Genomic DNA, 27,244 nt, shown 5'->3' with positions numbered 1-27,244 from the left:
TTCTGCTGTACAGCCAAGTGACCCAGTCATACATACAAATATACATTCTTTTTCTCATATTATCCTCCATATGTTCCATCAAAAGTGACTAAATATAATTCCCTGTACTATACAGCAGTATCTCATTGCTTATCCACTCCAAATGCAATAGTTTGCATCTGCTAACCCCAAACTACCAATCCATCCAACTCCCTCCCCCTCCTATTTAATTTTATTGTATCTTTGAAATTGAATGAATAAAATTATGTACTTAAATTTTTTTTAACTATTAATTGCCATTTATTCATAATAAATAACATGCTATAGGATCTCCAGAATATACTTTCGCTTTTTTATGTTCAGTGTTTTCATTATGCTGTTTTAGGTTATATTTGTTGGAGAAGATGCTGTTGATGCAGGAGGGGTACGCAAAGAATTTTTCTTGCTTATCATGAGGGAATTATTGGATCCTAAATATGGCATGTTTAGGTATTATGAAGATTCCAGGCTCATTTGGTTTTCTGATAAGGTAAAAGTGCAATCTTCTAAATTACTTCCATATGTATACTTATTTATGTATACCTGTATGTTTCAACTTAACTCAGTAAATAGGAGTTATTACCAGATTCCTAACATATTTTATTCACAGATCTGCTTTAAACTTTTGGACTCGGTAGTCATGAAAACACACTAATGCTTACCATACATTTAAAATTAGCAGAATAAATTAAGGATTGGTCAGCCTGAAAATGATGTTGACTGTTCTGCTGATTTAGATATGAGGATTGAATAACAACTACTGGATTAACTTTTCTTCTCGGGAGAATTAAGTTATCATTAGGGATTATTTATTTCTCTATGTGGTCATTTAGGGCTGAGGTAAACTCTCAAACTATAGTCCATGCATTAAGGTCTTCCCAGCACATGTTTTTGTAAATAAACTCAGTGCCCACTCATTTACCTATGGTCTATCACTATTTTCTACCTAAAACTGGCAGAGGCAGACTTGGGTAGTTATGACAGAGCCCTCATGGCCAGCAAAGCCTAAAGTATTTACCATCTGTCCCTTTATAGCAAAAAGTTTGTTGGTCCCTAATTTAGAAACTGTAAGTAAAATGTATGGCTCAGTTTATAGAACTCTTGAGTTGAAAAAAATTTGAGTAGAATATTTACTATTGATTCTAAAATCTTTGATGAATGCATCATTTACTCATTCTTCTAGGAGATTCACTATCCTTTGTGATGTTAGCAGTCACAATGATAGTTCATTTATTAGTATATGCAAAATCATTCTACTCTAACATTTCTTTTTCATTTTAGTAGATTGGATATTTCTATGTAAAGAAATTTTCTCATATCTACCATTTGATCCTTAGTAGTACAGTTCATATGGAAAATAATTCTCTCTCTTGAGTTACTGATTTTTCAAAAGAATGAACCTGTTCATTAGCATACTGCAGTGGTAACAGTTAAGTTTTTGGTTTTGTTTTCAGATTTTACTATTTATTCATGGACTTAAACATATTTGGTGTTTTTTAATCCATTGTAGTTGCCATCTTTATTGATATTGTCCCATTTTTGTCCAGGGAGAGCTCTTCAATTTGACACCTGAGTCCTTTTGATACAACCCTAATACTCTTTGGTAGCTTCCTTGCTACCTGGTGTACTTGGTATGATAAAATGTTCCAAACTTATATGTTTATTGCCTAACAATACCAGCCTTACAACCAGTATTATAATAACTGGAAATACAATTGACCCTTGAACAACATGGGTTTGAATTGTGTAAGTCCACTTATACGGATTTTTTTTCCATAAATATGTTCTGTGGTATTACACAATCCTTAGTTGAATCCCTGAATGCAAAACTATGTGATATGCAAGACCAACTCTAAGATTATATTTGAATCTTCGACTGTGCAGGAGATCAGTGTCCCTTACTCCTGAGTTTCTCAAGGATCAAATGTAGTTTTTTATTTTATTCTGTTTTTTAAAATTATTTTGTAGGTTTTTTATCCTTTGGATATACCATAGAAGAAATATACAATCAAATAACAGTGAAGTGTTTTGTGGGGTTTTTTTGGTTTTTGCTTTTTTTTTTAGGCCACACCCATGGCATATGGAAGTTCCCAGGATCTGAGTTGCGTCTGTAGCAGTGCTGCAGCTTTCGACCTATGCCACAGCTTGCAGCAATGCTGGATCTTTAACCCACTGAGCAAGGCCAAAGATCAAACCTGAATCCTTACAGACACTAAGAAATATTTTTTTAAAAGAAATCGTAGGAGTTCCTGTCATGGTGCAGTGGAAATGAATCCAACTAGGAACCATGAAATTGCAGGTTCAGTCCATGGCCTCGCTCAGTGGGTTAAGGATCTGGCGTTGCTGTGAGCTGTAGTGTAGGTCGCAGACGCAGCTTGGATCTGGTGTTTTTGTGGCTCTGGTGTAGGCCGGCAGCTGTACCTTGGATTAGACCCCTAGCCTGGCAACCTCCATATGCCGCCTGGAAAAAACAAAAGACAAAAAAAAAAAAGAGAGAGAAATGGTATACTGAACATATTTTTTTTTCCCCCATCAAGAAAGAGTATTTTATTTTACTTGGGAAATGGAAGCATGTTTGCATGTTGTGATTAATTACTCAGAAAGTAGAAAATCAGCCATGCAGGAGGAGATATCAACTTCAGAGGCAGCGTCCCTAAGTTGTGAGGGAAGGATGGAGTTGAGTGTGCTGGAAGAGGATTGACTGTAGTTAGACACAGATCTGTAATATCATGGAGGGAAGCCAAGTGTATATGTAAATACAAATCTCTTCATGGGTTTGATGGTGAGAGGTTGTGAAAGTTCTCTTAGAATTATTTCTTCTTTAGAGTGGAATAAGATGCAAGATTGTTAGTAGGTTAGAATGGGGGAAAGGTGTTAGAGGTTTCAAGAAGAAAGGAGTAAAAGTGAAATAATCACTTTGAGGAGTGGAAAAATAAGTTAACCATGCAAATAAATATAGGGTTAGATTTGGCAGCATTGGAGGCCTCTTTGAAACTTATGTTCATGAATTTAAAATGATTCCAATCGACGTATTTATATTTTCTTCTTTAATCACATTTAGCTGCTATGTAGAGGTAAGAATGAGGCAGACAGTTGGTTTTACTGGATTGTGGTTTTAGGAAGTGAGTTTGAACAGGAGAGAAGAAAGGGCAGGGGAATGATTATCTCAGTTGTGGAATTTAAGCTTTGTAAGGAGGAAAGTGTTAGGACTTGGTTGGGAGAGAAAAAAGTTAAGGGACTGTAGCTGCTGGTGGAGTTGAGTTGTAGTGTGAGTTGAAGTATCAGGGGGGAGTTCCCATTGTGGCTGAGCGATAACAAATCTGACTAGCATCCATGAGGATACGGGTTCGATCCCTGGCCTCACTCAGTAGCTGAAGGATCCAGTGTTGCGGCGAGCTGCAGAGTAGGTTGAAGATGAGGCTCAGATCCCTAGTTGCTGTAGCTGTGGTGTAGGTTGGCAGCTTCAGCTCCAGTTTGACCCCTAGCCTGGGAACTTCCATATACCAAAGGTGCAGCCCTAAAAAGATCAAGAAATTTTTTAAAAAGGAAATATCAGGGGAAGTGATTTACAGTGTAGGAAATGATGTTCTGATAAGGATTGCTTAAGATTTGGAGGGTTGCAGTTGAATATAAAATATGACCATGGGAATGGGCATTAGAGATGTGATAGAGGATAAGACTGTTGGGAATAAGCAGGTCAGGGAACTGAGAGGCTAATGTGTTAGATTCCTTTTTTGCCTAGATATTGAAATTGTTGAAAACAGTGGCAGGAATAGTGGTAGAGAAAGAAAGCATAAGATAGTGTCAGAATCTGTTAATGAGAACACTGTGGAATGTGTTTAGATGCCAGCACGTGGAGCAGTGGCAGGGAAATGGCCAGTTGGCATGTTTCACAGGAGCTGGGATTTTAAGAAGGCAAGTGGAAGGAAGGAGGTCTAGAAGGAATGAAGAGCCAGGAGACTACCTCTAGGCCATGTTGTATAAAAGGTTGGAAGAGAAAACAGACACCATTTTGAGCTGCAGGGGGAGTGGCATCCTCAGGAGAAAGTCCTGTTCATTTAGAGAAAGGGGAAGGAGGAGTTCTCTCTTGGCTTAGTGGGTTGAGGATCTGGCATTGTCGCTGCTGTGGCTCAATTTACAGCTGTAGCTCCAGTTTTGTCTCCGGCCCAGGAACTTTCGCATGCCTTGGGTGCAGACCCCCCACTCCCCAAAAAAGGAAAGAAAATTTGAAGAAGTTTAATTGTAGGCATTTTAACCAAATGATAGATGTGAGTTCCCGGAATGTGGTGGAGCAAAAGGACAGTTGGCAAGATGTGTCAGATTTTAGAGCCAGTACAGTGCCACATGAGGTGGAATTAGGGATAACCTGTGAGTTTTTAAGCTTCCTTTGTTGATAGTCAAGCATGTAGGACATGTTTGAATAGTCCTAGTGTCTTCTTAGGTAGGTGGACAAGCTGATCAAATTAGGGTCTCTTTCTTAGCGGTTTTCTTAGGGAAGTTTGTAGTGGTGTAGCAGATAGAATTTCAAGAGGGCACATGGGATGGAGCCTGTCTTGCTGGGAACACAGAGTTCAATGGACCTTTATTCAAGTCTGCAGAGCTAATGTTTTGAGACCAGGGGAAGGGCAGTCTTAAAAAGCTTGAGCGTCTTAAAAAATCAATCAATCAATCAATCAGTCAATCAATAAATAGCTTGATCCTCAGTCTTTCCTACATCTTTTCAATTACATCTTAATTTGAACAGTGGGAGCCCCATAGAGCTGGATCCTTTTTGTGTACTTTTGACATGTCTCCATTATTCTTTAATTATTCCTTGCATTTGGTGTAGAAAATGTCCCAAGCACATCTTATGTTTTCTCTACCCCAGTCCTGGCATTAGCCATTTCTCCTCAGAGCCCAGACTTCTTTCAGGTATAAAATATTTAGAAACAGGAGTTCCCGTCGTGGCACAGTGGTTAACGAATCCGACTAGGAACCATGAGGTTGCGGGTTCGGTCCCTGCCCTTGCTCAGTGGGTTAACGATCCGGCGTTGCCGTGAGCTGTGGTGTAGGTTGCAGACACGGCTCGGATCCTGCGTTGCTGTGGATCTGGCGTAGGCCGGAAGCTACATCTCCGATTCGACCCCTAGCATGGGAACCTCCATATGCCGCGGGAGCGGCCCAAGAAATAGCAAAAAAGACAAAAAAAAAAAAAAAAAAAAAAAAAATTTAGAAACATCAAGCTCTGGAAGCCAAGTGTTCTTATTGCTAGCAAAGAGTCATTGCTTTCAGAAGACAGAACTAGAAATTATATGTATGTATATACACATAGCACATAACTCCTGGTTTTCAACATATATAGATATTTAGACATTTATATATTTATATCTTTTTTTTTTTTTTTTTTTTTTTTTGTCTTTTGTCTTTTTAGGGCCATACCTGCACCATATGGAGGTTCCCAGGCTAGGGGTCTAATTCGAGCTGTTGCTCCTGGCGTATGCCAGGGCCACAGCAGTGCCAGATCGGAACTGCGTCTGCAACCTACAGCACAGCTCACCGCAATGCCGGATCCTTAACCCACTGATTGAGGCCAGGGATCAAACCCGCAACCTCATGGTTCCTAGTCGGATTCATTTCCACTGTGCCAATTTATATCTTATATAAATATACATGTTGAAAACCATTAGATGATACTGATACCTCTAACACCACAGAGTTTACTCTAGCTTTTCCCTTTATACTTTGTGTGATTTAAGTCACTACTGAGAAACTTCACAGCTATCATCTTCAAAGTCTTTATTCAGTGAATAGCTAGTCTCCTCGCTACATTAGCCAAAAGCTCAGCCTCAGATATACTGTACCATCTCCTCAGAGATGATGTAGGAAGGAGGGAGGAAGGGAGAGGTTTGTATGTTCATTTTAGTTTAATTTTTTAATGAGGTAAAATTCATGTAACATAAAGTTCATCATTTTAGGAATTTTAAAATGTGCAGTTGTAGCATTTAGTACGTTCACAGAGTTACGCAGCAGTCACCACCATCTAGTTACAGAACATTTCTTCACCTCAAAAGGAAAGCTGTAGACATTAAGCCATTTCTTCTCCCTCTGGCCTTTTGACAGTCATTACCATCTATCTGTTTGGATTTGTCTATTCTTGATATTTGCTGTTAATGGAAACCATATAATATATGGCCTTTGGTGTCTGGCTGCTTCTACTTAGGATAATGTTTCCAAGGCTTACCTATGTGTACCATGTGTTAATACTTCTTTCCTTTCAATGGCTGAAGAGTGTTCCATTATATAGATATACCACATTTTATTTATTCCTTCATCAGTTATGGACATTCAAGTTTGCATCTTTCAATGAAACATTATGAGTATTAACTGCCTTGAAAACTTGTATACAAGTTATTACTTGCAGTTTTCTTTTTTTTTTTGTTTTTTTTTTTTGGGTTTTTTTTGCTTTTTAGGGCCCACCCAAGGCATATAGCAGTTCCCAGGCTAGGGGTCAAATCAGAGCTACACCTGCCAGCCTACGCCATAGCCATAGCAACACGGGATCTGAGCTGCCTCTGCAACCTATACAGCAGCTCATGGCAACGCTGGATCCCTAACCCACTGAGCGAGGCCAGGGATCAAACCCATATCCTAATGGATCCTAGTCAGGTTCGTTAACTGCTGAGCCACAAAGGGAACTCCCTGTTTGCAATTATTTTAAGTATATACATAAGAATGGAATCATTAGATCATGTAATAATTCTGTTTGATTTTCTGAGGAACCACCAAACTTTTCTGCAGTGAATGCACCATTTTATATACCAATCAGCATTACATGAGGACTCCAGTTTCTCTGTAATCCTGGTCAACATTTGCTACTTTCCTTTTTTTAAAACAATTATATATTTAAAATATATCTTGTATGTATTTAATTCTTCTTATTATAGTAAGTGTAAAGTTGTATCTTGTGATTTGATTTGCATCTCCTACTGGCTAATGATGTGCTTGTTTGGCTACTTGTATACCTGCTTTAGCAAGATGTTTTTTTTAGTCTTACACTTTTTTTTTTTTTTTTTTTTGGCAACACCATCGCGTATGGAGTTCCCGGGCCAGGGATCAGATCCAAAGTTGCTGCATCTGTGGCAACACTGGATCCTTAACCCACTGTGCTGCACTGGGATCAAACCTGTATCCCAGCACTCCAGAGATGCCACTGATCCTGTTGTATCACAGTGGGTACTCCAAGTCTTAAACATTTTTAACTGGAATTCTTTTTGGTTTTTGGGTTTTGGGGTTTTTTTTTTTTGTCTTTTTGCCATTTCTTGGGCTGCTCCCGCAGCATATGGAGGTTTCCAGGCTAGGGGTCGAATCAGAGCTGTAGCCAATGGCCTATGCCAGAGCCACAGCAATGTGGGATCCAAGCCACGTCTGCAACCTACACCGCAGCTCACGGCAACGCCGGATCCTTAGCCCACTGAGCAAGGCCAGGGATCGAACCCGCAACCTCATGGTTTCTAGTTGGATTTGTTAACCACTGAGCCCCGACAGGAACTCCTGGACTTCTTTTTGTTGCTGAGTTTCAAGAGTTCTTTTATGTATTCTAGATACCAGACCCTTGTCAGATATATGATTTATAAGTACTCTCTCCCAAAGTGTGAGTTATCTTTTGACTTTCTTGCTAATATCCTTTGATACACAAAAGTTTTAAGTTTTGCTGAAGTCTTTTTTTATTTTTTATTTTATTGTTTGTGCTTTTTGGTGTTAAAACTAAGAAACCATTAACAAATTCAGAGTCATGAAGATTTACCCTCAAGTAGAAGAAATTCTTAAGAGTTTTATAATTTTAGTTGTTATATTTAAGTCTTTCTTTTTTTCTTTTGTTGTTTTTTAGGGCTGCATTTGATGCATATGGCAGTTCCCAGGGTAGGGGTCAGGTTAGAGCTACAGCTGCTGGCCACAGCCACAACAGTGCAGGATCTGAGCTGCATCTGCAACCTACACCAGAGCTTACAGCAATGCCAGATCCTGGACCCACTTAGCAAGGCCAGGGATCAAACCCTCATCCTCATGGAAACTAGTCGAATTCATTTTCACTGCACCACAATGGGAACTCCATTTATATTAAGTCTTTGATCTGTTTTGAGTTCTTTTTTGTCTGTGGTGAAAAAGTTCAACCTCATTCTTTGCATGTAAACACTTGGTTGTCCCACCACAGTTTGTTAAAGAGAATTATTAAATAATCTTGGCATCATTGTTGAAAATAAATTGACTGTAGATATGTAGATTTATTTCTGGACTCTCAAATTTATTCCAGTGATGTGTATGTCTCTTTTTATGCTAGCACTCCTCTGCCCTGTTTACTATAGCTTTGTAGTAGCTTTTAAAATTGTAATGTGTGAATCTTCCTACTGTGTTCTTCTCTCTTAAGATTCTTTTATCTCTTAGGGGTCCCTTGCAATTCTGTATGAATTTTATGGTTAGCTTTTCCATTTCAGCCAAAAAGAGAAAAAAGAAAGAAAGCCAGTGAGGTTTTGATAAGAGAATGTGTTGAACCTATAGATCAGTTTGGGAGGCATTGCCGTCTTCACAATATTATCTTCCAGTCCACGAACATGGGATATCTCTGCATTTATTTAGGTCTTTCATTTTCTTTCACCAATGTTTTGTAGTTTTCAGTATACAAGTGTTATACCTCCTTGGTTAAATTTATTTCTGAGTATTTTGTTCTTTTTGATGCTATTGCAAATGGAATTGTTGCCTTAATTTTTGATTCATCACTAACGTGTAGACATACAATTGATTTTTGGTATGTTGATCTGGTATCATGCAACTTTGCTGAATTCATTTATTAGCTCTAATAGTTTGTTTTATGGATTCTTTAGGATTTCTGTTTACAAGATCATGTCATCTATAAATGCAATAGATTTAAATTTACTTCTTTTTTTCAAACTTGGATACCTTTATTCATTTATTTTTTGTTTAATTACCCTGGCGAGAACTTTTAGTACACAAATATAAGTGGTGAAAGTGAACATTCTTCTCACTTTTTCCTGATCTCAGTGGACTGTCAACTGGGTTTTTCATAAATTCCTTGAATCATGTTAAGAAAATTCCCTCTCTCTGCCTAGTTTGTTGAGTGTATTTATCATGAAAAAGTTATGGGGGTTTTTTGTCCTTTTAGGGCTGCACCTGCAGCAAATGGAGGTTCCCGGGCTAGGGGTCTAATCAAAGCTGTTGCTGCCAGCCTACACCACAACCACAGCAACACCAGATCTGAGCCTCATCTTTGACCTACACCACAGCTCACGGCAACGCCAGATCCTTCACCCACTGAGCGAGGCCAGGGATCGAACCCTCAACTTCATGGTTCCTAGTCGGATTCATTTCTGCTGTGCCATGATGGGAACTCTGATGAAAACGTTTTTATTCAGATATTTATTTCTGCTTCAGTTGAGATGTTCATATGGTTTCCTTCCCTCATTTCATTATGTGTTACATTGGTTGAATTTTTTTTTTTTTATGTTGAATCACCTTGCATTTCTATGACAAAGTCCACTTGGTGATGGTGTATATATGGACTGGATGCAGTTTGCTAGTATTCTGTTGATGACTTTTCTATTATTTGAAAGGAATACTGCTCTATAGTTTTGTGTGTGTGTGTGTGATGCTTTTGGCTTTGGTGTCATGATAGCCTTGAGTTCATAGAATGAGTTAAGAACTGTTTCCTGGAGTTCCCGTCGTGGCGCAGTGGTTAACGAATCCGACTAGGAACCATGAGGCTGTGGGTTCGGTCCCTTCCCTTGCTCAGTGGGTTAACCATCCTTCGTTGCCGTGAGCTGTGGTGTAGTTTGCAGATGCGGCTCGGATCCCGAGTTGCTGTTGCTCTGGCATAGGCTGGTGGCTACAGCTCCGATTCGACCCCTAGCCTGGGAACCTCCATATGCCGCGGGAGCGGCCCAAGAAATAGCAAAAAGACAAAAAAAAAAAAAAAAAAAAAAAAAAAGAACTGTTTCCTTCTCTTCTGTTTCTTGCAAGAGTTAGGAAAAGATTGGTGTTAATTCTAAATGTTTGGTAAAATCTGGTCTCACAATCTGGTCTCAGGCTTGTGTTGGAAAGTTTTTGATTGGTGATTCAATCTTATATAAGTCTTTTTAGGCTTTCTAGTTCAGAATCCAGTGTCAGTTGGTATTTTGTGTTTCTAGGAATTTGTTCATTTCATCTAGACTATTTTGTTGGCATATAGTTGCTCTTAGTATTCTGATATAAGGTTGGCAGTAATGTCCATACATTTAATCCTGATTTTAGTGAGTCTTCTCTCTTTCTCTTGGTCATTCTAGCTAATAAAGCTTTGTCAATTTTGTTGATCTTTTAAAAGAATTACCTTTTGGTTTTGTTGCTTTGTGTATTGTTTTTCTATTTTCATTTCATTTATCTCCACTTTAATCTTTATTATTTTCCCCCTTTGCTAGGTTTGGGTTTAGTTTACTTTTATATAGCTCTTTTGGATATGAAGTTAGGTTGTTTATTTGAGATCCTCTTTTTTTTTTGGCAACAGCACACAGAAACTCCAGGGCCAGGCATCAAAGCCATGCCACAGCAGCAACTCAAGCCACAGCAGTGACAATGCCAGATCTTTTAACCAGTTGAGCCACCAGGTTTCTTTTTAATTCAGAAGTTCAAAACTACAAAAACTTCCCTTTGACCATTGCTTTCTGTGCATTCCATAAGTTTTTATATGTTGAATTTTCATTTTCGTTATTCTCTAAGTATTTTCTGATTCCCTTTGTAATACCTTCCTTGACCCATTGGTTATTTAAGAACATATTGTTGGGAGTTCCCATGATGGCTCAGTGGAAACAAACCCAGTGGTATCCATGAGAATGCACGTTAGATCCCTGGCCTTGAACAGTGGGTTAAAAATCCGGCACTACCGTGAGCTGCTGTGTAGATCCTGCATTACTGTGGCTGTGGTGTAGGCAGGCAGCTGAAGCCTAGCCTGGGAACTTCCATATGCCACGAGTGCAGTCTTAAAAATGAGGGGGAGGGGAGCATTAAAGCTCCCAGCTATTATTTTAGAACTGTACTTCTCCTTTCAGTTCTGTCAGGTTTACCTCATATATTTGAAGCTGTATTGTTAGGTATGTATATGTTGGTAACTTCTGATGAATTGATACTTATATTGATGTACATCTTTCTTTGCCTCTTGTAATAATTTTTGACTTAAAGTTGATTTTGTCTGATGTTAGTGCAGCCATTTCACTCTCTTATGATAATTATATACATAGAATATCTTCTTCCAAACTTTTACTTTCAACCTAGCTCTGTCTTTGGATCTGAAGTGAGGTTTGCAGACAGCATATAGTTGAACCATGATTTTTTTAAAATAATTACTGATAAGGAAGCACTTGCCATTTTGCTACTTGTTTTCTTTTCTTTTTAAAATTTCTTTTTCTTTTTTGGCCGCCCTGCGGCATGTGGAGTTCCTGGGCCGAGAATTAGATTAGAGCTGCAGTTGTGACCTATGCTGCAGCTGTGGCAATGCTGGGTCCTTTAACCCACTGTGTCAGGCCAGGGATGAAATCTGCTCCTGGTGCTGAAGAGATGCCACCCACCCCTTTGTGCCACAGTGGGAACTCCTTGCTACTTGTTTTCTGTATGTCATATTTTCTTTTTTATTATTTTTTTACTACTCAAATGAATTTATCACTTCTGTAGTTATATAATGATCATAACAATCCAGTTTCACAGGATTTCCATATATGTCATATTTTCTTTGTTTTTTATTTCCTCCATTACTGCTCTGTTATTTTCTTAGTAGTTGCGCTGAGGATTATAGTTAACAACTTAAATTTGTATCAACCTGGTTTGAATTAATACTGACTTAACTTCAGTAGTATACAGAAACCTTGCTCCTAGAACAGCTCTGTCCCTCCCTCTTTATTTTGATATTATCACAATTTACAGCTTTATGCATTATATACTCATTAATACAGATTTATAACTATTTGATTCATTTGCCTGTTAACCATGTTGAGAAAAAAAAAAGAATTACAAACCAAAAATACAGTGGTATTGGGAATTCCCTTTGTGGCTCAGCAGTAACGAACCTGGACTTGTATCCATTAGGATGTGGGTTCAATCACTGGTCTCACTCAGTGGGTTAAGGATCCGGTGTTGCCATGAGCCTGTGGTATAGGTTGCAGATGTGGCTTGGATCTCACATTGCTGTGGCTGTGGCATAGGCCATCAGGTGCAGCTTTGATTCAACCCCTAGCCTGGAAACTTCCATATGCCACAGGTGCAGCCTTAAAAATAAAATAAGAAAATACAGTAGTATTAACTTTATGTTTGCCTGTGTAGCTACCTTTACCAGAGTTCTTTATCTCTTCATTTGGCTTTTGAGTTGCTTTAGCATCCTTTCCTTTCAGCCTAACGAACTTAGCATTTCTTGTTGGACAGGTCTAGTAGCAATAGACCTTCTCAGATTTTCTTTATCTGAGATTTTCTGTATATGGAGTTCTTGCTTAACAGGTTTTTTTCTTTGTGCCCATTACATATAACATCCCACTGCATTTTGGCATGCATGATTTCTGATTAGTAATCAATTGTGGGTCTTGTGATGAATTGCTTCTTCTTTTGCTATTTTCCATACTCCATGTAATCAGTTTTCAACACTTTGGTTATAACGTGTCGGGATATGGATCTTGAGTTTGTCTTACTTGGAGTTTGTTGAGCTTCTTGGATATTAGATTATGTCTTTTATCAGTTGAGAAATTTTCAACTGTTTCCTCAAATATTCTTTCTGCCTCTTTCTTCCTTCTGAGACTATACTTTTGTATAATGGTACACTTGATGTTGTGTCACAGGATTCTTGGGCTCTGTCATATTTTTTCATTCTTTTTCTTGCTCTTGGTCGTCAAAGTGGGTAATCTCAATTGATCTGCTCTTAAATTATCTAAGTCTTTTTTCTGCCTGTTCAAATCTTCTCTTTTTACCCTTCTAGAAAATTTTTATTTCATTTATTGCACTTTTCATGTCTGGAATTTCTACATGGTTGTTTGGGTTTCTTTTTTTTTTTTTTTTTTTTTTTTAGCTCTTTGAGATATTTGACAGTTGAGCCTTTTTTTTTTTTTTTCTTTTTAGGACTACACCTGCAGCATATGAAAGTTCCCAGGCTAGGGGTCAAATCGGAGCTGCAGCTGCTGACCTACACCACAGCCACAGTAAGGCAGGATCCTTGACTCACTGAGCAAGGCCAGGGATCAAACCCACATCCTCATGGATACTAGTCGGGTTCGTTTCCTCTGAGCCATGATGGGAACTCTGACAGTTGAGTCTTTAGGTACTTAAGACAGTTGAGTCTTCATCTCATAAGTCCTCTGTTTGGGTTTCTTTAAGGAGAGTTATATATTAATTTCTTTGGAGTATATATATGTGTGTGTGTGTGTGTGTGCGTACATGCATGCAAATACGCCATGTTTTTTTGCATGCCTCACAAATTTTTGTTGAATACTAACACCTTTTTTTAACAGTTTTTTGTTTTTTTCCCATAGCACCTCTTATTCATCTAGTTTTCTTGTGTTTCTTTTGACTTTTTCTTGTGATTCTTGGCTATTTATTCACTTTTTAGAGTGTGACACTGAAATACCACCTGGATACTTTGTGTCTACGGGCATATACACTTATGTTCACAGGCTCTGCTCATAGAGTCATTAGTTGGGGGGCTTTCAAGGGGGAACCCTCAAGTGTCAGCACATGGAAGTTTTTTACCCTTTATGTTTTCAGGAAAGGTTGTAGCCCTAGCTGTCCGTGTTCTGGTAGTTACTCTAAACACTAGAAGGGCAAGCTAGGGTTTTCTTTGTTCACCTACAGACATTCCATTTGATCCCTTTGTTTATAATGCAGCACCCTGACCATCAGCTGTCTCAAATTCCACAGCCTGTTTGGTTCATGCTCTCCAGAAAGGCAAAGGCCTTTCCACCAGGCATCGTATTTTCAAGCCCACTGTATTACATCTGACTTAGTTTTCCAACTAAGCTAGCTGGGCTACCTCTGACTTTACAAGCTTTGATTGGGTACTTCTAGTTCCTGAGCCAGCAGCACAGATTAACTTGTTTCCCTCTACACACTGCTCTTGTGTTTTTTTCCTGCTTTACCAAATCAGACCAGCCGTCCATTTACTTTTCATATTTTGAAATACTGACATCTCTCTAGTCCTGTTAAAACTTTCCCCTGTTCTCTTTTTTTCTTGTAGGTTTAGATCATTTTTATTCCTTTATTTTCATTTCGAGGGATTTCAGGAAGAGGAAAGATTGATATATATTATCTGCCCTATTTAAGAAGGACTTTCTAAACTTAAGTGCAGTGTAGGATATTACAGAAGAAAAAGATTAATTTGGAGTTCTCTTATGGCACAGAAAGTTAAGGATCTGATGTTGTCACTGCAGCAGCTTGGGTTGCTGCTTATGACACATCTTTGATCCCTGGCCCAGAAATTTCTATATGCTGCAGGCATGGCCAACAAAAAAAAAAAAAAAGAAAGAAAGAAAAAAAGATTAATTTAACCAATGAAAAATCTGACATTTATGCGTAATAAAAATGTAAAAAGCATATAACAGACTGGAGTATATGTAACAAATACAACACAGGGTAATTAACATGATGACTTCATATACGAATATATAAGAAAACACTAGCCCCCCAAAAGTAAATGGTTAAAGTACACAAAGAGGCATTTCACAAACACAAATCACCAATTTTCAGTATCACTAATAATCAAAAATATAATAAAAGAATCTGTCTCTTTTTTTTTTAAGCTGTCATTTTAAAACTCAAACAGAAATGTTTTGTGCATGTATGCAAATGAAAATATGGGGAAACAGTCATTTTCCTGGTCTACATGTGGTAGTATAAACTACAACAGGTATAGAGGAGTTGTAGTATCGTAGTATGAGTTTGGTAGTATGCTTAACTGTCCTTTGGCCTTGCAGTTTTTTCTTACAAAGCAGAATTTCTTCTAAGGAAATATTCCAAAATATGAACCAAAATACATACAAAAAAGATATCATCTTATTTTGAATTTCACTAGTTAGTTAGAATAACTAGCATTTATTGTGCCTTTACTGTGCACTTTAGGAACTGTACTCAAAGCATTTTACATACATTATCTCACTTAATCCTCACAACAGCCATATGAGAATAATACTACTTTTGTCTTGAAAACACTGAAGCAAATGAATGAACCAGGTTTGGAGTGCTAGATGTAATTTAAAAATTGTTTGCTGGAGTTCCTACGGTGGCTCATTAGCAAGTTAAGAACCCGACATACTGTCCATGAGGATGTGGGTTCGGTCCTTGGCTTCGCTCAGTGGGCTAACAATCCAGTGTTGCTGTAAGCTGTGGTGTAGGTTGCAGACACAGCTTGGATCCAGTGTTTCCGTGGCTGTGGCCTGCAGCTGTAGCTCCAATTCAACTGCTAGCCTGGGAAATTCCATATGCCGCAGGTGCAGCCAGAAAAAAGAAAAAGTTGTTTGATAGAAAACTGTCATTCTCACAGAATTTTCTGTGACCATATATTTCTCTAAAAATGGCCTGGGGTGGGGAGGTTGAGGGGAGTAAACTTTTAAAAAATATTTTAATAATCTAAATATCCAACTATAGCAAAAGTAGCTAATTTAGCAAGCCATGGTACTTTTATGTGATATAATATTCAGCAATTGAAAATCATGTTTAGGAAGAATATTTAATGACATAAGAAAATGCTTGTAATTGGAAAAATGAGAAAACCTTAAATATAGTTAAGTTTTGAATTATTTTTTGAACTTAGAGTAGATGAAATACCTAAAAATACTCTTTTAAATCATTGTTTCTGGGTGATTGGATTATAGGTATTTGTTCATTTTCTTTAGGCTTTTTATTTTCCAAAATTTTGAATGTATAGAAATTTTTAAATCAGAAAAAAAGTTCTAATGATCATTTCACTTATTAATGTAATACTTAATGATGTGAAAAATAATTATATTTCTGGGGAAGAAGCCAATTGTGAAATTATATATGTATAGTATCATCTCAACTAGATTTTAATTTTGTCCTAGAAAATAACATGGAAATATGCAAATATACTAACAGTAGCATTGTCCCGGGGAGATAGGAATGAGAATAAACATTCTTCCTGATGTTCAGTGCTTTTTTTTTTTTTTCTGTCTCCAATATTTTCTACTGCAAGTATGTGTTTGGTAATCAGAGAAAGTTTAATGTTTTCACTTGTAGAACAAGTCTTTACTTTTTTTCCCTTACATTTTTAGACATTTGAAGACAGTGATTTGTTCCACTTGATTGGTGTTATCTGTGGATTAGCGATTTATAATTTTACTATTGTGGACCTCCACTTTCCTTTGGCTTTATATAAGAAACTGCTGAAAAAGAAGCCATCCCTGGATGATTTGAAAGAACTCGTGCCTGATGTTGGGAGGTTAGTTGTGAAAAGTGGCAAGAGTGTGGTTTAGCAAATAGGAAATGGGGAATGTACAAAAGCATTCCTTTCAAGGATAATTATATTTTTTTGTTCTTGTTGAATTTCTGAAATGAACAAATAGACCTTCTGAAAAAGGAAAACCTGGATTTCCCATCGTGGCTCAGTGGTTAACGAACCTGACTAGTATCAATGAAGATGTGGGCTCGATCCCTGGCCTCACTCAGTTGGTTATGGTTCCAGCGTTGCCGTGAGCTGTGGTGTAGGTTGCAGACACGGCTCGAATCCTGCGTTGCTGAGGCTGTGGTGTAGGCCGGTAGCTGCAGCTCCCATTGGACCCCTAGCCTGGGAACCTCCATGTGCCATGGCTGTGACCCTAAAAAAAAAGACAGAAAATAATAATAAAGGAAAACCTATTGTGTTTCTCAGACCCAGAATTTTCTCCTGAAAAAGTTATGTATATAAAATCATGTGCTGAATTTTTAGTTTAACAATATTTTGTGAATATCAGGTAATAATTTTAGGAAGGTAATATTTCCTGAGAGTAGTTAAATGATTTATTTGGACTTTTACTTCTGATCACCCTCATTCATAGGTGGAATATGTAAAGTTTCTTTTTATTTATTACATAAAATAGAATAAAAACTGTGTATAAATAAGGACAAGTGTTGAAAATTGGTGGACACATGGCCTTTGTATTCAGAGGAAGAGATAAAAACCTTAGAGTAGGTTTTTTTTTAAACATTGTTTATAAGTTTGCCATTGTACATTCACAGTTCTGAAACAAAAAAGTACAAAGTAAAAAAAGGACTTGAACAAGAATGGGAAATATATACTTAGTCATAAGCAAAATAATCAAAATAATAATGTTTTACCTCAAAGCAACATGTATATTGTTTTTTCAGAAGCATGCAACAGTTACTAGATTATCCAGAAGATGATGTTGAGGAAACATTTTGTCTTAATTTTACGGTAAGATGGCAAGACCTAGGGTAGCCTGATTATTCATCATCCCTTTTATTTATCAGCTGTACCTTATGGTTCTTCTTTATTTTGGTGGATGGAATTCTTAACCCTTTAGCTAACATTTATTGAGCATTACCTCTGTGCTAGTCACAGTACGTGCATTATTTCATTTAATCCTCATAATCCCAAGAGATTGGTATTATTACTGTTATTTTACAGATGAAGAAAACTGAAAACAATCATCCTGTTTCAGAGATGGTATTTATATTCACCTCTGTGACTTCAAAACCTTTGTACTTTAACATTACTCTAAAGATCTTTCCAAATACAAGGAGCCCTCTTTATTCAAGTGTTCATTTTTTGAGTCCGCAATTACGGATGTTTAGAGAAGCTAAGGTTACTGTAACATGCAAATATGCACTAATGATTTACCACCTAAAAGATTAATTCTCACTCAGACATCCCTTTCATACTAACATTCATCCTTGCCCATTTTGTCTTACTGTTGGGTGCAATACAATACAAATACAAAAACATTGGAAAATGAAATTGCACAAAAGATGCAGAATTTTTATTTACTTCAGTGATAGGGCTGTTGAGTAAATTGTCCAGTCATATGCAAGGCCATTGACAAATGAGGATCTGCCAGAGGTAGACAAGTTGACAATTAAAGAAGAGAAAATCAGAGTGATTATGATAAGGCACTTCAGAACTAACAGAATATTATAAATTAGACTCTTGAAAAAATGGTAAAACCTTCAGTTTTTCTTTTTTTCTTTTTAAAACTTTATTTCCTACTTTAAACAGTCTTTATGTTCTTGTGGTCAAAGCTGACAAAAGATACAAGATTCTGTTGTCACACAACTTTCAAAAAAAATGATATGCCCCCTCAAAAATGTATATCCATTCTTTCATTATTTTTAAGAATTGGAACATAGGAAATTTTCTGATGGCCTAGGGGATTGAATCTCCTGCATTCTCACCACTGCTGCTCTGTGACCTAAGTTCTATCCCTGGCCCAGGAATTCCCACATACAGCCTGTGCGGCAAAAAAGAAAAAAAAAAATGCCAAAAAAAACCCCAAAATGAGAGAATCTGAAATAAATGTTGCAACTCTCATTTAAAAAAAAGGGGGGGGGGGAGTTCCATTGTGGCACAGTGTTAATGAATCCAACTAGAATCCATGAGGATGTGGGTTTGATCACTGGCCTCGCTCAGTGGGTTAAGGATCTGGCGTTGCCATGATCTGTGGTATAGTTCACAGATACAGCTCGGATCCCATGTTGCTGTGGCTGTAGGCCGACACCTGTAGCACTGATTCGGCCCTTAGCCTGGGAACTTATGTATGCTGGAGGTGTGGCCTAAAAAGAAAAAAAAAAAAAAAAAAAGAATTGCCACATAGTACAGTTATAAGGAAATTTGATAAATTTAAAAGGAAATAATTTATTTTAGTAATATTTTATTTTTTAAGGAAAAAATTCTCCTTTGTTTACCATGAAATTTTAGGTCTCCTTTTCAGTTAATTCACTTATCACATCTGTTATCTTTGAATTTTTACTGATGATCTCAGTTGACTGAAACATTGGGTTCCAAGCAATTTAATTTCTAATTTATCAATCACCAAGTTTGTGAATGTTTAGTATATTTAAGAGCTATGGGAATTCAAACATTACTTTCCCAGAGATTTTCAGTGGTTCTTTATTACCTGAAGAATAATAGCTTTAAAATGGGCTTGTAAATCTGGCTTTCTTTCTAACTTTCATTGTATCCTTCCATTCATACTAAGTTTTGTCATGTCTCACAGTATTTATTCTTTTATGTACTTTACCTTTCCTGTGTTTTTAGGGGCATGCATTTTCAGAACTTGATATTTACTCTTATATCTATCCTTTTGTTCAGTCTGTATCCTCAGCCAGAAATTCCACGCTCTTCCAATCTTTCAGAGCCTTTCTAATCCTTTTAGGTGCTTTTCAAATGTCATTTCTTCCTCAGAGTTTTTTATACTTCGTACAGTCAGCAGTAAGTTTTCTTTCTTCTGTGGTCTGGTAACTTCCTGTTTATGTCTCTGTTATAGCATTTATTTTATTATAATGAGTTATTTACCTATCACATTTTTCTTCCTTTACTAGATAGTAAACTCCAGAGCGGGAATTCGTTCATCTCTTATCATCTTACTCCCACCATAGTGTTTTATAGATAGCGGGGACTAAAAAATTATTTTATAGAAGAGGATAATATTCCAAAAAGAGGAAATGGGAAGAGAAAAGATGCAAAGAGGAGAATGGTAACATTTATAGGACAATGAGCACACTATTAGGGAAATAAAAAGTTTCAAAATAATCAACTGTATAAACCAAAGTGATGATAAACCACCTGTAATCAGGAATGCAACAAGGAGACATGATGAACACTGGAGTAACAGGTGTCATATGGGGGGGATGCATAGCAAATCTAAACTGAATACATTCTGACCCTAGATTCTATCAGATTCTGTCACTTGCCCAAGGAGAACATCCTTTCTAATACTTTACTACTGTAGTGATTCTTCTAAAGTTTTACACACAATTAATACTCAATTTCCTATTCTTAACAAACCAAACACTTGGAAACTTGTAGTTAGTCAAGGTAGGATTTCACACTACTAGAGAAGATGAAAATTTCTAGTTTGTGACTTTATGAAGAAATCAAAATAAGCTTACGGTAGCAGAATTTTACCTCAAATTTATTATTTCTTATATTTTATGAGAGAAAGGTAGATTATAATAATAGGTTATTACAATAATTTAATAAGTTTTGGGTCTGACATTGACTTTTTCTAAAAATTTAAATTAATAGATCACAGTTGAAAACTTTGGTGCAACAGAAGTGAAAGAACTGGTTCTAAATGGTGCAGACACAGCTGTTAACAAACAAAATCGGTAAGTGAATTATAGCAGCATCAGTGGTAGTAATAAGATTCATCAGTAGGCATTTTATTCTGTATTTAGAAATATGTCACAACCTTAAGTTTTTACTCAGATAAACTTATTTTTTGAAAGGTAAGGATGTAATCAGTTTTTCTTTTGCTGCTTTTAAAACATTTATAAAGGGATAAAAATATCATTAACAATAAGAACAAAGAGGAGTTCCTGTTGTGGCACAGTGGAAACGAATCCAACTAGGAACCATGAGGTTGCAGCTTTGATCCCTGGCCTCCCTCAGTGGGTTAAGGATCTGGAGTTGCCGTGAGCTGTGGTGTAGGTCACAGGTGTGGCTCAGATCCCAAGTTGCTGTGGCATAGGCCTGCCACTGTAGCTCTGATTCGACCCCTAGTCTGGGAACCTCCATATGCCACGGGTGTGGCCCTAAAAAGCAAAAAAAATAAAATTAAAATAACAAAAAGAAGGAAGAGGAGGCAACCGCAAACACATTTTTAGAAGCTAGAAAACAGTGGTAACCAACATGAGTTAGCCAGAAAAAACAGCAACCTAAGATGGACTGGGTGCCAAGAAGGCAGCCAGTTCATATTGCAGAACAAAGGCTCAGGCATTGAAAACAAAAAATAGGTTAGAAAGTATATGGAGTTCAAGAGGAATCTGGAAACAGAAAGATTGGCTGTTACAAGGAGCAATTAGAAACCCATTTCCCTTACACAAGTAGCCTGGCAACTTAAACCTCTCCAGCCTGGGCAGATTGGAAATTTATCTTTGGGGGAGATTGAACTAAAGGAACTGGATTTGAGGACAGTTAGGCACAGCCAAGGGCAAGGGACCTGAACTGAAAATAGGGAGGCTGAGAGTCTACAGCTCCCTCCTCCTTGACACTCTTTATTAGAGGATTCTTCTTGGGAAAACTGCCTAACTTTTAAATGTAAATGAATAACTAAAGATCAGTTGACGTTAAGGAAAGACTGAAACAGCAAAATAGAATACTAGGGAGGAAGTGTTCCATCATGGCTCAGTGGTTAACAAACCCAACAACCCAACTAGTATCCATGAGGATGCAGGTTCGATCCCTGGCCTTACTCAGTGGGTTAAGGATCTGGAGTTGCCGTGAGCTGTGGTGTAGGTCAAAAACACAGCTGTGTAGGCCGGCAGCTACAGCTCCAATTGGACCCCTAGCCTGGGAACCTCCATGCCATGGGTGCATCTCTAAATTTTTTTTTTAGAGCTGCACCTGTGGCATATGGAGGTTCCCAGGCTAGGTGTTGAATCGGAGCTACAGCTGCTGGCCTACACCACAGCAGCGGCAACCCCAGACCCTTAATCCAGTGAGCAAGACCAGGGATCGAACCTACAACCTCATGGTTCCTAGTTGGATTCGTTTCCTCCGCCCCACAAAGGGGACTCCAGCAGCCCTAAAATTTAAAAAAAAAAAAAAAAAAAAAAAAAGCCAAGGAAACAGTAACAGTGCAGGATGAAGAAAAAAATTTCAATAAGTTTCCTCAAAATGTTAAGCGTAGCAACATTAAGGGTACTATTAAAATAGGGGGAAAAATCATTGAAAGAAATGGAATGAATGGAATTTAAGAAATAGTGCCAGAAAAACTTCCCAGAACTGAACGACATGCCTTTTAGCATGGGAAGTGAAAAAAACACATGCCAAGGCAAAATACATGAAATTTTAAAACTCACAGAAAAGGGGACCCTAAAGAATGACACAAACTAGGGATCAAAATTCTGAGAGAAAATTACCTTTAACATAGAATTCTATATTGAAACTACCAAGAATGTGGTATATAAAAATACACATGTAGAGTCTCAGAGAATTTACTTCCAATGCATTTTTTCAAGAAGTTACGAAAAGATATGTTCTACCAAAACAGGGAATTAAACCAAGAATGAGGAAGATAGGGGATCCAAAAAAAAAAAAAAAAAAAAAAAGGAAAGGGGAGTTTCCATCATGGCACAGCAGAAACTCCACTGGGAACCATGAGATTGTGGGTTCAATCCCTGGCTTCACTCAGTGGGTTCAGGATCCGGCATTGTGGTGAGCTGTGGTGGAGGTTGCAGACGAGGCTCGGATCCTGCATTGCTGTAGCTGTGGTGTGGGCTGGCAACTGTAGCTCCGATTGGACCCGTAGCCTGGGAATTTCCAAAAAGCCAAAACAAACAAACAAACAAAATAGGAAAGGTAAAGAAGAACAGCAGTGTGTATAAGATTTATTTAAAAAGCAACAGACCTGGCTTAGATCAAGAAGCTGGGTGGGCTCTGGAGGAATATTTTCAGGAGAAAAATGCAACCTAATATATTTGAATGAATCTGGAGATTGACATTTCTGTTGAAGCTGGAGATGAGGTAGCAAACTAAGGGAAGCAAAAGTTCTTTTTTAAGAAAAGTAGGAGTTCCCTGGTAGCACAGCAGGTTAAGGATCCGTTATTGTCACTGCTATGGCTCAGATTTGATCCCTGGCCCCAAATTTCCACATGGCTTAAGCACAGCTGAAAAAAGAAAAGGCAAAGAAATAGACTATTTCCTAGCTTACTTGTGAATATTGAACCAATATTCAGTACTCAATTCATGAGATAATATTTAACATTGAAAATCAGGGAATAACAGTAGAACTGTGTTGTTGAAATTCAAAGGTAAATATCAGAAGGAATAGCAGGAGTTAACAAGTAATTTCCTTCAGATTTCTAGGGATTTGATCCAAATGATTATGATCCTGATTCTGCCACCTAGAAGATGTATAACTTTAGTAAATTAGTTGATATCTCCATGCCTCAGACTCCTTTTCTCCAAAATGGGATGACAAATTATACCTGTTTCATGGGGTTATTTTGAGGATTAAATGAGGCAATAATTTTAAGATGTTTAGAATAGTACCTAGCACATGTATGTGCTCAGTAAATGTTGGCTGTTATTTCTACCTGACATTTTAAATTGTATGCCTTACTTTGATAAAAAATAAGCCGTTTTTTTGGAGTTCCTCTGTGGCTCAGTAGGTTAAGGACCCGGCATCATCACTGCACTGTCGCAGTTTGCTGCTGTGGCATGGGTTTGACCCCTGGCCTGGCAACTAATGTGAAAAAGTTTCAGTCCTTCTGTTTATCTTTTTTTTAAAAAAAATATTTGTTTTGAGAAACTTTGACTATGATTTAGATTTTTTTTCTGCATTTATTTATTTTGCTTTTTGGGGGGTTGGGGACACACCCATGGCATATGGAATTTCCCAGCTAGGGAGTTAGAGCTGCTGGCCTACACCACAGCCACAGCAACACTGCATCCAAGCCATGTCTGTGACCTATACCACATCTCATGGCAACACCAGATCCTTAACCCAGACCCATAGAGTGAGGCCAGGGATCAAACCTGCATCCTCATGGATCCTAGTTGGGTTGGTTACCTCCGAGCCATGACGGGAACTCTTTTTTTCTGCTTTTAAAGTGTCTGTTGTTGGACTCTTTAAATTTCTAACAAATATTATTTCACATAGCTTATTTACTTTAGAAGTAATTTAAAACATTTTGGGAATTGTGGTATGGCACAGTGTGATCACTGGCATCTCTGGAGCCCTGGGTTGCAAGTTCAATCCCTGGCACAGCACAGTAAATTAAGGAACCTGAGTTGCTACAGCTTTGGCATGTCACAATTGTGGCTTGGATCCGATCCTTGGCCCAGGAACTCCATATGCCACAAGGTAGCCAAAAAAAGAGAATTTTGATCTTTGTACTACCAATCCTAGTTAAATAATGCAAGTACTGATGACAAAAATATTAGCGTATAAAACAGTTTTAGATTTTTGTACTAGAGACTTAACTAATATAAAATAAATTTGAGGGAGTTACCGTTGTGGCTCAGTGGTTAACGAATCCGACTAGGAACCATGGGGTTGCGGGTTCAATCCCTGGCCTTGCCCAGTGGGTTAAGGATCTGGCGTTGCCGTGAGCTGTGGTGTAGGTCGCAGACACAGCTCGGATCCCATGTTGCTGTGGCTCTGGTGTAGGCCAGCAGCAACAGCTCTGATTCGACCGTGGGAGCGGCTCAAGAAACGGCAAAAAGACAAAAAAATAATAATAATAGAAATAAATAAATTTGACTTTCTAATTAGCTGAATTATAAAGTTATGCCTTACAAAATTATCTTTTTCTTCTCATCTGAATCTTATGTTGATAAGTATGTGCTATTGATTTTTCCTTAGGGCCACCCAGTTTTATTTTATAATGGCCTCCTTTAACCTTTCTTTTTTCTCTTTGTGAATTTAGTTTGGATTTTTTTTTTAATTTGCTAAAAAGATTATCTGTAGATGACTAAACTTACCAGTATTCCCATTTGTAGAATATCCTTTTTAATTTGGAAAACAAGAGTATGAAATATTAAAATCCTCTAGTACCGATTCTCATTATTGGTTTGATCAGATAGCTGCATAAAATGTTTATGGCTAACAGAACAAATTGAATAAAATTGTAGTTCTAATTACTGGGTAAAGAGATTTCCTTTTTTCTTTACAGTTTCACTTTTTTCCTTTTGTAACAGAAAAGCATCAGAAGTGTTCAGGTGTATGTGTGTATTTATATATATATATACACACATACATTTGAAAAGAAACTGTACTTGTAATCTTTAATGATTATCACTTAATGCCCTGCTTGGGTTTTTAATTTTTTAAATAAATTTTGTTTTCAGATTCCTTGAAACCCAAGAAAAAACAGACTAGTCTCAAATAGTCTGAATTCCAGAGCTCTCATTTTTTAACATATTTTTAACAGTATTTTTAGTATCTTTAACAGATTACTCCTTTAGGGATGCATGTGGAGTGGTACGTATAAATCCTCAATAATTTGTGGATATTTCAAAAATACTTTTTTGGGAGTTCCCATAGTGGTATAGTGAATTAAGAATTAGACTGTGGCAGCTTGGATTACTGCAGAGGTGTGGGTTTCATCCCCAGCCTTTCTCAGTGGGTTTAAAAGGATCTGGCTTTTTAATTTTTTTTTAATTTTTATTTTATGGCTACACCTGCAACATGTGGAAGTTTCCAGGCCAATGCCAGATGCTTTTAACCCACTCCACCAGGGATGAAATCTGCACCAGAGAGACTACGGTTGGATTCTTTTTTTTTTTTTTTTTTGCTTTTTAGGGCCAAACCCCGTGGCACATGGAAGTTCCCAGGCTAGGGGTGAAATCGGAGCTACACCTGCAGGCCTACACCACAGCCACAGCATCACAGGATCCGAGCCGCGTCTGTAACCTACACCACAGCTCACGGCAGCACTGGATCCTTAACTCACTGGGCAAGGCCAGGGATGGAACCCGCAACCTCATGGTTCCTAGTTGGATTCATTTCTGCTGAGCCACAACCAGAGCTCCTACAGTTGGATTCTTAACCCACTGTGCACAGTGGGAACTCCCCCAAAAATATTTTTGATAGCCAGTTTTTCCTTTAGGAAATGATATCTTTTCTTTGGAAATAGTCTAAGAATAACTATGGATGAGGGATTATCAACATGCCTCACAGATACACTGGATTTGTGTATGGAAAGAATAATAGACTTTTCCTTAAAAAATTGTCCTTTGAACGCTACTCACACTTTCTCAGTTTTATAGATAAGCAAAAAGTACAGCAGCACTCAGTTTTGATAACACTATGATTTGTATTTTTCCATAATAAATGATTCTTATATTTTCTGCATGTGTGTTTTTCATTTATAGGCAGGAATTCGTTGATGCTTATGTGGATTACATATTCAATAAATCAGTAGCTTCCTTATTTGATGCTTTTCATGCGGGCTTTCATAAGGTCTGTGGAGGAAAAGTACTTCAGCTCTTCCAGCCTAATGAACTACAAGCAATGGTTATTGGAAATACAAATTATGACTGGAAGGAATTGGAAAAGGTAGGCGAAGAGTAATCTGTGATATTGTTTCAACTGAAGGACAAAAGGAATGGCTTATTGATGGAAATCTTGCCCCTCTTGTTACTGTTTTCCATTTTACACTATTTATTACTATCATTTTTTATAGGAAAACACTGTACCTTTACTTCTCAGTGAAGGAATTTGAATGTGTATGAATTGGATAGCATTTTTGTATCTGTGGTATTGGTGGTATTCATATAGAAAAATGTCATCTATGACGGAGGCTGAATGGTTTTCATTCAGCCTCAATCCTAGGAAAACCATTATGAAAAGCACTCAGAATGCTTTAGATCTTTGTTTCCTTTTTTTTCTGGTTAGTCTCCGTGTTACAATTTTTAGCAGACGGAGTTCCTATTGTGGTGCTGCGGAAATGAATCTGACTAGTATCCATGAGGATGCAGGTTTGATTCCCTGGCCTTGCTCAGTGAGTCAGGGATCCAGCATGGCTGTGGCTGTGGCGTAGGCCAGCAGCTGTAGCTCCAGTTCGACGCCTAGCCTGGGAACTTCCATATTCCAAGGGCAGCAGCCCTAAATTAAAAAAAAATAATTAGCAGAGAATAAATAATAATATATCAAAAACTTTTTTCTTTTCCTTTTCTGTCAAGTTATTCTCAGTTATTTTTTCAGATAAACACTTAGTAAAACGTTCTAGGCTAGATCAGCTTTGCAAAACATGTAGGCAGAGTTGACCTGTAAATTTTTCCGTCTTTGCAATCTAGCAACCTCTGATGAAATTTTTGCATTAATAGTTCTATACTATGCCTCTTAAGTTAGCTAACATTAGAAAATACAGTATTAGGAGTTCTCATAGTGGCTCAGCAGTTAACGAACCCAACCACTATACATGAGGATACCGGTGCAATCCCTGGCCTTGCTCAGTAGGTTAAGGTTCCGGCGTTGCCGTGAGCTGTGGTGTAGCTCACAGACATGGCTCTGATCCCGCATTGCTGTGGCTGTGGTGTAGGCTGGCAGCTACA

At 37.7% G+C, this 27,244-nt stretch overlaps 1 protein-coding gene across 9 annotated transcripts in view; it reads left to right on the top strand.

Moving 5' to 3' along the window:
* HERC4 (HECT and RLD domain containing E3 ubiquitin protein ligase 4) overlaps window positions 1-27,244 on the top strand; it is a 143,418-nt gene that overhangs the window by 107,698 nt on the left and 8,476 nt on the right. For all 9 annotated transcript variants that reach the window (XR_002338528.1, XR_002338529.1, XM_021072873.1 and 6 more), the window contains 5 exons: window positions 365-508; window positions 16,299-16,465; window positions 17,371-17,437; window positions 20,267-20,349; window positions 26,063-26,246. Coding sequence is in view for 7 of the 9 variants with exons in the window: in XM_021072873.1 (XP_020928532.1) it covers window positions 365-508; window positions 16,299-16,465; window positions 17,371-17,437; window positions 20,267-20,349; window positions 26,063-26,246 (645 nt within the window). In the remaining 2 variants the exon portion in view is untranslated. The remainder of the gene's footprint in view (window positions 1-364; window positions 509-16,298; window positions 16,466-17,370; window positions 17,438-20,266; window positions 20,350-26,062; window positions 26,247-27,244) is intronic.

The sequence above is a fragment of the Sus scrofa genome, chromosome 14, assembly GCF_000003025.6.
Source record: "Sus scrofa isolate TJ Tabasco breed Duroc chromosome 14, Sscrofa11.1, whole genome shotgun sequence".
In the NCBI taxonomy this organism is placed as follows: Eukaryota; Metazoa; Chordata; class Mammalia; order Artiodactyla; family Suidae; genus Sus; species Sus scrofa.
The sequence above is the reverse complement of the archived record's forward strand: the minus strand, read 5'-3'. Positions and strand labels throughout refer to the sequence as shown.